This window comes from Pleurodeles waltl, chromosome 4_2 (genome assembly GCF_031143425.1).
Source record: "Pleurodeles waltl isolate 20211129_DDA chromosome 4_2, aPleWal1.hap1.20221129, whole genome shotgun sequence".
NCBI classification, from domain to species: domain Eukaryota; kingdom Metazoa; phylum Chordata; class Amphibia; order Caudata; family Salamandridae; genus Pleurodeles; species Pleurodeles waltl.
The window spans coordinates 864,099,925-864,112,586 of record NC_090443.1 but is presented as its reverse complement, the minus strand read 5'-3'; the positions used below and the strand labels follow the sequence as shown (position 1 = coordinate 864,112,586).

General features: G+C 46.1%; 1 protein-coding gene across 1 annotated transcript in view; it reads left to right on the top strand.

Annotated features, from left to right (window-relative positions):
* Positions 1-12,662, top strand: part of CIMAP2 (ciliary microtubule associated protein 2) — a 193,967-nt gene that overhangs the window by 167,005 nt on the left and 14,300 nt on the right. Inside the window, exon 9 of the mRNA XM_069232614.1 lies at positions 7,295-7,425. Coding sequence (XP_069088715.1) covers positions 7,295-7,425 — 131 coding nt within the window. The remainder of the gene's footprint in view (positions 1-7,294; positions 7,426-12,662) is intronic.

Genomic DNA, 12,662 nt, shown 5'->3' with positions numbered 1-12,662 from the left:
TAGTTACCCAGTGCTTGAAATGGAAAAATTAAAGTGCAGGTACTCTGTGCCAAAGTACCTGCTTGCTTCCGAGAAGTACCGGTACTCTCCAATTAAAAGTATTCCTTTTTCCTTGAGATGTGCTGGTACTCTCCCTCTCGAAATAGAAAAGTGCCGGTACCCAGTACCGGACAGTACCGGCCCATTTAAAACACTGTAGTTACCACATACCTCGCAGTTTCCCCCAAGTAAACTAGGTGAAAATGCTTGTAAAACTGGCGCATGCGGATTTCGATGCTCAAAGCAATAATCGCCTTCCTGTCGGCCCACTCCTAATTTAGCCTGAGATGTTGCAAAATTGTGCCTAATACATTTTTATGCACCTTCTAACAAAACTGCCTTGTTTTAAACGACGTATTTTTCTTATTGCAATCGATGTGATTAATACAATCAACCTTTAACTGACTGACCGACACTTGTAATGAGGGCTTGAGCCACAAGGCCTTAGTAATGCAAAGGGTGGTTCGTGGCACTGATTACTGCTCCTCGAACACTCCCCACTGCACAACTAAACACCCACTGGAGGAGCTTAGGTAGGTCTCCAGCCACAGCTATTGATTGGTGAGGGAGACCCGAAAAAACAACAGAGGGATCCTCTGAAGCACTGGGGCTGAATGTCTCAGTCTCACGGCCACTGCAATTATCCGGCACGGGAGGGCCAATTTATGCAGCAGGATTTACTAAATTATGTTGAAGAATGTACAACTATGTGGTGTAATGCTGCACAGTACGTCTTTTTTGTGCATGTTAGTTAATAGTCGTTGAGCGTAGGGCTCACCTCATTAATATCTGTTGTACACCTAAACGGAGCAGATGTGTGCAGTGACAATGGGGCTTGAATCTTAGGACTCACTAGGAGCCACAAGTCTGCCTTCAAGGTCGGGGTGAGATGCTTGTACTGTTTGTGATGTAGTGATGTAGACATGTATCGCTAACTCGTTCACTAGCCTAGGGTCTGGAAGACATACGTGCACACTACAACACATGAGTGACTACCACGAGTGGTAGTGTTTGTAACTTCTAGATGTGAGGTCTAGAATACCGAAATAAACTCTATTGTAGAAGTCCGGCCTTCTCCAGATAACTGAGCTGGAAAAAGTCAATCTCCTTTCCATAATGCTATTACCTTCTCAAGCAAATTGAGTTGCAAATTCCTGCTCTTGATTACTTTGTTGATCTGAGATCGGAAGCAATGTTCAATATTAAACAGAATTCCAAAATATTTATTAATCTAGGGCTACTTCTTGCAAAAAGAGATAGGGCGAGAGATACAGTGCATTACTGGTATGCTCATTGTAGCACTTGAAGTAGGGACATGGATTCACAGTACAGATAGATGCATGTTAAAAGATGCCCGACATGCCACACCCAGGTTTGGTCCTAGAAACATAATATATATGGGGACCTTGGCAGTTGTATTTCCATCTAAAGTTATGGGTGCTGCCCTTTCCGACATCGAGTTGGTAACCCATAAAATATGTTGTGAGTGATCAGCATTGATTGTGGTGGTGATTTTATGCACATACACATGCTGATGCCCTTCCTGACATTTTTCAAGTGAGCTGTGTTTGGGGAAAATTATACTAAAATATTATACCAATAAAAAGCAAACAGGATTTCTCAGTTTCCAGCCATGGATGCTGACACAGTAGCTTTGTTCATGTGAAGAGAATGGTGTTGGTGTTGCGGAAGGCTCTTAATAACTCCTCCGTTTTTAATATTCCACTAGAATGAGGGGGGACATTTATATTCATAGTGAGAAGGGCTCTTAAATGGTTGGTGGCAGTTCTTTTCAGTGTAGAAGCCATGGTTTGCCAAGGGAGTCTAGAGTCCCCCGTTGTGTTATGTGTTGTAGGTTTAGCCTTCACCGACAAAAACATTAAAAAAACGCTGGCGAAATGGTTCATTGTCAGGACAATTTACCTGAATAATTCTAAAAAATCATGCACGATACACATCAAGTGACTTTCGTTTGTCACAGTATCTATTTTTACTTCTACATCTCTCCTCCTTTCATGCTTCCATCCTGCCCTTACTGAGTAAAGTCTGAGTCTCAATGTAGAGCTTTCAGTCTTCTAGCAAAGGAAACCTTGGAAAAATACAAAAATGCACAAATCCATGTTTTCATAGTTTGTTCAGTTCATCAACGTATAAGGGGCTGATTTTGTAAACAATATCACAATTGCTATTTGTCAAGAACCATAGTCACTGGCAGATTGTTTTTAGATGGTTCTCCTATGAAGTGCAAAACCGCAATTGCTTCTCAATTTGAGAGGCACAAAGGAAACTGTCTGGTCAAGTGTTGCATTGATTTGTTGCCACTTTGGAAATATACTCAATCGATGTTCCATCGAGCAGAATTCAGCTTCCAAGGTAAGCTGTCTAAAGTGATAGACCTTTATAACAGCTTTCATGATGAAGAATCACTTTATCTGAAACAGAGGAGCATTTTTACTGAGTCAGACATAAATGCTTGTGGTGCGTTAACCCTCATTAGAACATTGGAATGCTGGGGGCTCCATTGAAAACAATGGAGTGCTGCGGGCTTTTACTGGCCGGTAAAAGCCCGCAGCGCCAACATTCCAATGTTCCCTTTGTTCACAGCAACAGCTGTGAACAAAGCCTCACGGAGCCCGTGAGCATTTTTTTTTTTTAATAGAACATTCTGCCCTGTGTGGCAGAATGTTCTAATAGCCTTAGAACCCGCCGTAGCGGGCTCTACCGGCTATTAAAGTCCCTCTCTCTTGTTAAATGCCGCCTTTAATAGCCGGTAGAGCCCGCTACGGCGGGTTCTAAGGCTATATTAGAACACTAGAATGGTGGGAGCTGCACTAAGGGCAATGAAGTGGTTCAGGGGCAATAATGACTGGTATACGTTTCCAGTCCCGAATTTCAAAGTTTGTCTTTCTGTTTCTGCCTTTGTAATTGACAACATTCTACCCCCAGAGGTTATACCAGTTGTTAAAATCCCTCTCCCTTGTTATAGGCCCTTCTCTGTGGCTCAGGCCCATGCCTCGTGCTCAGTGCCTTCAGCAACCTCAACTGCCCTTGGTAACAGAATATAAGACTATATTATTGTCACTTTCTTCAATTAAAATGGTTCTAAATTGTCCAATAGAGATGTTGAGAGAGAAAGCCCCTTGAACATCTATGAGATATACTCATTAGATGAGAGATGCATCAAAATGGCTATCTTTTGTTAGACCTTTTATTAGAAGCGATCAGTAGATAAAATGAAATACGGAAAGAGGGCGCACACATTAGTACAGATGAATGTGATCCCCGTATATATATTTTCTATGAGTGAGCAATTATTTAAAAAGTGTCTAATAAATACATTTAGATTATGAGCTATTAGACATCTTCTTGATCTGCTACTGGTCGTTGTCTTTCCAAGAGTGCCTTGTAGTCTAAAATGCACTTTATATTTTTTCCACACATTATTGGGATCCTGTGGTAGGTTCAGAGTACCTGTATTGTGAAATACTGGTTTGAGGTAGTGTCTCAATGTCTATGCACATGATTATTTAATGACCAGAATCATCTGACTTGCTATTATGAGATCATTGAAATCAGCTATTAAAGTGGGATACAAAAGTGTAAACATATTTGGTTGAGACAATACAGTAGTCTATTTTTTGTAAACTTGTTGAAAATTCTGGGGGCCATATTTATAAAGATTTTGTGTCTTTTTTTAACGCAGCCCCAATACAAAATAGTTTTCGGTATTTACAAATGCTGATATCGTTGCTTTGAAAACAAAAAGGCAAGACAGGCATCACGCTTCTTGTGCTACCTTGTCAGGGAGGCATTGCGTGGGTAGTACTTGGAGTTCCCATGCATCCACCCATTGATTTTAAAGCAAATCCATATTGTAGACTTGAGTTTGTGCCAAAATTGTGCACCTACCTTAGGCTGGTGTAACAAGGAGAAATTTCTTTATACATAAAGAAGAATTGGAATACCAACAGTGAGTGGAACTACTATCATTGGACTATTATATCTGTAGAGTGCTCAAGGATGTCTATTTGACCTTCATAAATGTATGTATGTGTGGTATTTGTGTAGAGTAAACCTAGCCGGAAGGCAGCCGAGCACTGTACAGGCTCAGAAGCAAAGATACAGTTAATGTGATATTGGGGAGGGGATGGGTGGGTGGTTTCTAAGCAACAATTGTCTAGTACTCCATCTTCATGTATTCTTCTTGAAAGAGGTGTGTCTGCAGCATGGAACAGGGTTAGTGGTCCTAGTCCATACAGGATATCAATCTAAATCCTGAGTGAATAGATGGAGAAGGCCTGTTGCTATGCTTGTTTTTTCCTTTTTGCACTTCTCCATTCTGGAGGTGTTTTAACTGTGGCTGTATCTAGAGCCACTGGAAAAGTTCTTTGCAGCCAAATAGGCAGGTGTGCTGGACATGAAGATTTTATAGATTATAAAGCCAATTTTGAAGATGGTTCAGACCAGCAAGTGGAGCCAGTTGAGGTGCTTCAGGGATGTTTCATATTTCTCTTGATCCTTGAGGAAGGATGTTGCAATATATAGAATGCCCTAAATTGGAAACAGTGCTGTGTCTGGGTGCCATGGATTATAGCATTGTTGGTATCCAGATATGGAAGTTCCAGGGCTCTGAGGAGGTAAAGTTTCACCTTTTTTATGAGAGAGTACTGGTACCAGGCGATCTTGGTTTTCTTGGTGATGTCTTCCTTGAAGATGAAGTCTGTGTCTAAGATGAATCCGAGTAGCTTGTCATTGGGTGAGAGCTTAACTTCAAAAGTGTCCAGTTTTATTTTGAGCCACGTTTGGATTTTGTAACAGAAGAGACCGGCTATTTGTGCTGTGCGGACTTTGCTGTTGCAAACAAAGCTCGTCAATTCCCCTCGTCTTAATAATGGGTTATTAGTTTGGATCACGGATTAATCTACTTAGAGATACATAGAGAACTTCCGTTTAAGAATATTTCATCGCAATCTGCAAACATATTCAGAAAAAAAGTTTTGCTCGCTTATTTTTTTAATAGTCGTAGGAAAGTGCTCAGCTGCTTAACTCCAAACGCCTGCTGACGTACTGTATATCTTTACTTTTTATACAAAACACATCCAAAACACAAACAAGCAATGTTAACAATTAATCCTGAATAGGGAACACATTTTATAGGTCAGAACCTATTGGTTTATATTTTATTTTGGTTCATGATTAACTGCTTCGGTTGCAAAAGCAGTAAATGAAACCTACGATGGAATGACTCGAAGGGCATGCAATTAGGAGCCTAAATAATATGTAGGGAATGGGAAGGAGAACGGAGTATTGGGCCAAACGATACATAAAGAAAGCTAGTAGTCTAATTTCACTCAATTCACTAACCTCTGGATTACTACAGCTTTCATTTAATCTATAACCATTATTGCGAAACCACAAAACGTTGTTGATACCCTTTATATAATCCATTCCAAAGTCTCATGCCTGCAGGTAATCACAGCTGTCAGCAAAGTGCATATAAAATCAAGAAATACTGCCAAGTTATACAACAAACCAAACAAACTCATACAAACAGATCTGAAAGTTTTGCAAAAGCCAAGGCCGTTTCAACACACCCAGTGCAAAGAGATTCGTGTCTCCAGGTGCGATGAGAATGTGTCTCCTCCACCTTCCCTGGTCCAAACAGGGGAAGAACTACTTTGCCGCTTGCTGCTGGTGTTCCAAGTGGATCCCAGCCCTGCCACAGAATTGACCTGAAACAAAGAGGCACGATAACAATATATATTTATGCCGACTGTGAAAATAATAGCGTGCTAATAACACGTTATTAAAAGACCATGTGCTAACTACCACACAGGTACAACAGTGGAAAGGTCTAATTCCATGGTAATGCCGGATTTTTGGAATAACTGACAGTTTTAAAAAAAACATGCGCATGAGGGTCGGCTGCAGGGGCTCGCCGAAGTCCCAATCCCCAGCTAGAACCCCTACACAAGGCCTTCGACGGTTCGCGGTGGAGGTTGGCCACTGGGCCTGCGGCCAACACCCATGGCGCAGCCAATCCCCTCCCTCGCTCATTGTATTATTATTTTGAATACAGCAGTAGTATTCTGTACTGCCACACCGCAGGAGTATCACAATACCACATGAGGGTCAATCCTGGATCCTGCGTTGATAACCCAATACCAGTGCCAAAATCAGCCCTTTAAAAATGTTCATTAATGCTCATGAGAGTAGTGATGGAGGTGTCAATACTAGCTACGATACAAAACCGAGATATTCACAGGCTAAAGTCCTACAAACCTTGCATCACTCTCCATTTCTGGTCCCTCCTGCCAGCAGCAGCTACTTCTGGCAGCAGGCACAGCACGAAGCCGCAGACAGCTGCAGTGGCTCATTCAAACTTATTCAAGCAGGCAGAGTTTTTCTGAACTACCTTTTCTCTTCTCAGATTCGGAGCAGAGACTCTTGCCAGACCTCATCCTTGTCTAGGAGGGCTGGATCCATGCCAGATGTTCAGGCTACATCTTCACAAGATAAGTTTACATCCAATGGATCTGAAGTGAACTCAGTCACATGGTCCTTAGCTTCAAAAACTGGAATAAATACAGCCTCAGAACCCCCCTGAGCTATAAACTCTGTCATCCTACATGCAGTTTGGCAAATATATATGCTTTTTATTCTAGCCCAGACCTATGTTGTGCAGCATGGTCAGTCCAGTAACGAGTGGAATCCTTTACGCTAATGGTGTCCAACCTATGCATCTCAGGGCTGGATCTGTGCATATTTTTACATTTAAGTAGAACTCATGTACATAGTCAGCAGTTATCCTGAACATCGGATACAGATCTGGACCTCCTTGGATACTGTGATTTACATGTTTTCAAACAAGAAGAGTAATGTGTATACTTAAAACAATTAGGCAAACATGTATCTTTTGGGGGAAAAAAACATGCCACGAGAGAAAACTATCACAAGCTCTAAAACATTGGGGTAGAGAAGTAATGCAAGGTGGAACACGAGGTTCCCGTCTGAGTAGTGGGAGCTGTCCTAATATTGCTATTTTTGAATCACACCTTTTTGGAATTAGACCACCTTCCTAAAGTTCTAAAGTTTTTACATAAGCTGTGATTTTTCTTCTCTTCAATAATTAAAGCGATTACGTTTTTGCTGATTTCACTGATTGAAGACTTCTGGTCTTACTAAAGATTGCATGGAAACTTCAGACATTGTAATATGATACTGTCTTTAATCCCATTCATACAAATCATTTCAGAATCCAGTTGGTGTTGGCCGTTATGACATCACAAAGAAGCTACATGGGGAAACCAGCACCACCTATAGGTCAGCTTTTCTGGCCAAAAAGGACCGGTACTTGGACAATGCAGTGCGTGACAAACAGTTGCAGTAAGTAGAAACTCCCATTTATACTTTAAAACAAGCATTGGCATAGCGAGTAGGTCTGGCCAGACATTTTATAAAGTGCTTAATCAATGAATTGATCATTTGCAAAAGTGGCTTCGTAAATGGGTGAATGTAAAAAACAGTCATCAGGTATGAGTGAGTGTTTAGGCGAAAGAAAGAATAAATGAGTGACAGCATGTTAGGTGACTGCATGTGTTAGTAGTTGAATAATGAAAGTAAGGATGGATGGAGCACTGGATGCAGTCTTACATGCTGAGGCTTCAGAAAGCAGAAGAGATAATGTCATAACAAACACTGACCAAGCCAATCGGTCCTGCCGAGAGCTATTGGCTTTGGCAATGTGTTTTAGCCATGTTGTACATTAGTGTGGTTGCTGTTCAGCATGGCTAAAAGTTAGTGGCTTGGATTGGTTGGGGAGGGGTGGAGTGAGGTAGATTGGGGTAGATTGGAGTGGGATAGATTGGGGTAGAGTGGAATTGTACATCAATGTGGTTGCTGCTCTGCATGGCTAAAAGTAAGTGGCATAGAGTGGATTGGAGTGGGGTGGGGTAGATTGGAGTGGGCTAGTTTGTGGTAGAATGCAGTGGCTTGGAGTGAAGTGGGCTAGATTGGTAAAGACTGGAGTACAGTGGTGTGGACTGGAGTGACGTTGGGTAGATTGCAGTAGAGTGGATTGGGGTAGATTGGACAGAAGTGCAGTCATTTGGAGTAGATGCAATGGAGTGTGGTAAATTGGAGTAAAGTGGAGTAGAGTGAAGTGGGGTAGATAAGGGTAGAGTGGGGTAGTTTGGGGTAGACTGGGGTGGAGGTAGGTAGATTGGAGTGAAGTGGAGTGGAGTCCATTGTAATGTGTGGAGTTGGGTAGATTGGAGTTAAGTGGAGTATACTGGTTTATAATGGAGTAGATTGGGGCAGAGTGGTGAAGGGTTTATTGGAGTGTAGTGCAGTTGACTGTGGTAGACTGAAGCGAAGTGGGGTAAGTTGTATGGAGTGGAGGGGGCATAGAGTGGAGGGGCATAGAGTGGAAAAGCATAAAGTAGAGTGCAGTGTTGTAGAGTGTCTTAGAGTGGAGGAGCATAGAGTGGAGTGGCATGTCGTAGAGTGAAGTGTTGTGGTGTGGAGTGATGTGGGATAGAGTGGAGGGGCATAGAGTGGAGCAGAATTTTGTAGACTTAATTCGTGTAGTGTGGAGGGGCGTGGTAGCTCACTGCCATTACTGACAACACATGTCCAGTTAAAATGACCATTACATTTCCACAGACATACAGTTTAATTGCGCACAAACGAAAATGTGTGGCATTGTCATCACCTAGTGTATTGATGTATTTTGATTGTATTCAAATATTTGCTTCCACCACACTTCAGAATTCTGATATATTCTGAAATATTAGCACAGTCCATTTTTGTTGTGTGCTAGAAAAAAGCCTCTCATTTCACAACAACATTGTCACATAAATTCTCTCACTCACTGCTGTCCTTCTTCCCTTCGCTCTCTGCTCCTCTTCTGTAGCCCTCTTGCTGCGTGTTCTGCTCTTCCTTGGCCCGCTCCTCTTCCTCACCGCGTTCTCTTCCTGCTTCTTTCCTCATCTTTGGTCTTCTTCTGTGTTCTTCATCTGTGTTCTTCTTTCTTCCCTGCACCCCGTCCTGCGTGTTCTCTCTTCTTCCTTGTCCTTCTTCTGTGTTCTTCATCTGTGTTCTTCTTTCTCCTCTGCACCCCGACCTGCGTGTTCTTTCTTCTTTCTTTATCTGTGTTCTTCATCTGTGTTCTTCTTTCTTCCCTGCACCCCGTCCTGCGTGTTCTCTCTTCTTCTTTGTCCTTCTTCTGTGTTCTTCATCTGTGTTTCTTCTTTGTCCTCTGCACCCCGACCTGCGTGTTCTTTCTTCTTTCTTCATCTGTGTTCATCTGTGTTTCTTCTTTGTCCTCTGCACCCCGACCTGCGTGTTCTTTCTTTACCCTCTGCTTCTCAGGTCTCTCCTCTTCTGCCTGACTCCTCTTCCTTGACTCTTCTATCCTCTTCTTCTTTACCCTTCTTCTTGACTCTTCTCTCTTCTGTTCTTGACACTTCTCTCTTCTGTTCTTCTGTTCTTGACTCTTCTCTCCTCTTCTTCTTTACCCTTCTTTTTGGCTCTTCTCTCTTCTGTTCTTGACTCTTCTCTCTTCTGTTCTTGACTCTTCTCTCTGTTCTTCCTTACTCCCCTCCACCTCTGTAACCCCCCCTCCCCTATCTTTCTTCCTTACTCCCCTCCACCTCTGTAACCCCCCCTATGTTTTCTCCCCTCCCTCTACCTGACCCCCCCACCCTCCACTTTACCGCCGCCACCTCCTGCTCGGCCCGCTCCCCCTGCTCCCATTCGTCGCCCCCCTCCTGCCCCCAGCTGACCCCTCCTTCCCCCCTCCTCCCTCTTATGGCGGCCACTGGCGCGCCAAAGGCAAGCCCGTCTGCGCCCGTCCGTGCCTGGACCGCGCCCAGCGCCACGACCCCTGGTCCCCAGCACTCCCAAACCCTGCAGGACCGCTACGACCCCATCACCCTCCACGCCCTCAACCCGGGGCGCTCCAGCACCTGCTTCCAAGCCAACCCGAAACGTACCCACGGACCCTTCGCATGCCACACCTGCAAACTCACCTTCCACCGCGAAACCACCACGCCCGCCAGCCCACGCGCCAACAACCACCTCAAATGCATCCTGATCAACACACGCTCCGTCCACAAGCACGCCGTTGAACTATGGGACCTCCTGGACTCCACCGCACCAGACGTCGCCTTCATCACTGAGACCTGGATGAACGCCTCTTCGGCCACCGACATCGCCATAGCCATCCCCAACGGCTACAAGATCTCCAGGAGAGACTGCACCAACCAAGTAGGTGGAGGAATCGCCATCGTCTTCAAGGACTCCATCAACATCACCACCTACACCGAAGACACCCCTCTCGCCACCGAACACCTGCACTTCCAGATCCACACCGACCCCAGGACCACCCTCTGAGGAACTCTCATCTACAGACCCCCTGGACCACGCGCCCTCTTCAGCGACTCTATCACTGATTTCATCTCCCCGCATGCCCTTGCCTCGCCAACCTCAGTCTCAAGCAACTGGTGAACACCCCCACCCACATCGCCGGACACACTCTCGACCCCATCTTCACCGCCAGCAACCACGTATCCTTCAGCCATTCCTCCGTAATACACTGGGCCGACCACAGATGTGTCCACTTCACCTTCCGACGCGAGACTCGCCACCTCCGCACACAATCCATCCCACGCCGACATTGGAACAAAATCCCCGCGGAACAGCTTCTCTCCACTCTCAGCGACAACCAACCCACCTTCTCCACGGACCCCAACGACGCAGCCCTCAGCCTCACGCTTTGGATCACCAACTGCGCAGACAACCTCGCTCCCCTCAGACGCCTCCCAAGACAGACCAACACCAAAAAACCTCTCTGGTTCACAGACACCCTCAAGGAATCTAAAAAAAACGGCTGCACCCTCGAGAAAGCCTGGCACAAGGACCACACTGCAGATAACATGTCTGCCCTCAAGAACGCTACCCGCGAACACCACCAACTGATCCGCGCCACCAAAAGAAATTCCTTCACAGACAGACTGGACAAGAACACTCACAACAGCAAAGAACTCTTCAACATTGTCAAAGAGCTCTCCAACCCTAACGCCAACGCCAATGCCATCACGCCTTCACAAGACCTCTGCAACTCCCTCGCCACCTTCTTCCATCGTAAGATCACCGACCTACACGACAGCTTCGGGCACCAGACCCAGCCAACTACCACAGAACCTACAACCCCAGCCATCACCCTCAACGCCTGGACTCACATCAACACGGAAGAGACCAAAGCCACCATAAACTCCATCCACACCGGTGCCCCCTCGGACCCCTGCCCACACTTCATCTTCAACAAAGCTGACGACATCATCGCCCCGCATCTCCAGACCATCATCAACAGCTCGTTTGCTTCTGCCACCTTCCCCGAGAGCTGGAAACACTCAGAAGTCAACGCCCTACTGAAGAAACCTACGGCGGACCCCAGCGACCTGAAGAACTTCCTCCCCATCTCGCTCCTCCCCTTCCCTGCCAAAGTCATAGAGAAGACCGTCAACAAGCAACTTACCAACTTCCTTGAAGACAACAACCTACTCGACCCCTCTCAGTCCGGATTCCGAGCCAATCACAGCACAGAAACCGCCCTCATCTCAGTCACAGATGACATGAGAACTCTGATGGACAACGGAGAAACAGTCGCCCTCATCCTCCTCGACCTCTCGGCTGCCTTCGACACCGTCTGCCACCGAACCCTAATATCCCACCTCCGCTCCACCGGGATCCAAGGACAGGCCCTGGACTGGATCACCTCCTTCCTCTCCAACCGCTCCCAAAGAGTCTACCTCCCACCTTTCCGCTCAGACCCCACCGAGATCATCTGCGGCGTCCCACAAGGCTCCTCGCTCAGCCCGACTCTCTTCAATGTCTACATGAGCCCCCTCGCCGACATCGTACGCAAACACAACATCAACATCACCTCCTACGCCGATAACACTCAGCTGATACTTTCCCTCACCAAGGACCCCACCAGCGCCAAGACCAACCTGCAAGATGGAATGAAAGACGTCGCAGAATGGATGAAACTCAGCCGTCTGAAACTGAACTCAGACAAAATGGAAGTCCTCATCCTCGGAAACACCCCGTCCGCCTGGGACGACTCCTGGTGGCCCACGGCCCTTGGCACCGCACCAACCCCCTCAGACCACGCACGCAACCTCGGATTCATCCTGGACCCACTTCTCACCATGACCAAACAAGTCAACGCCGTATCATTCTCCTGCTTCCTCACCCTCCGCATGCTCCGAAAGATCTTCCGTTGGATCCCCGCCGACACCAGAAAGACCGTGACCCACGCCCTCGTCATGAGCCGCCTGGACTACGGCAACACCCTATACGCAGGAACCACCGCTAAACTCCAGAAACGTCTGCAGCGAATTCGAAACGCCGCCGCCTGCCTCGTCCTCGACATACCCCGCAACAGCCACATCTCCGCCCACCTAAGACACCTGCACTGGCTTCCCGTCAACAAAAGGATCACCTTCCGACTCCTCACCCACGCACACAAAGCCCTCCACAACAAGGGACCCGAATACCTCAACCGTCGCCTCAGTTTCTACACACCCACCCGTCAACTTCGCTCCGCCAACCTCGCT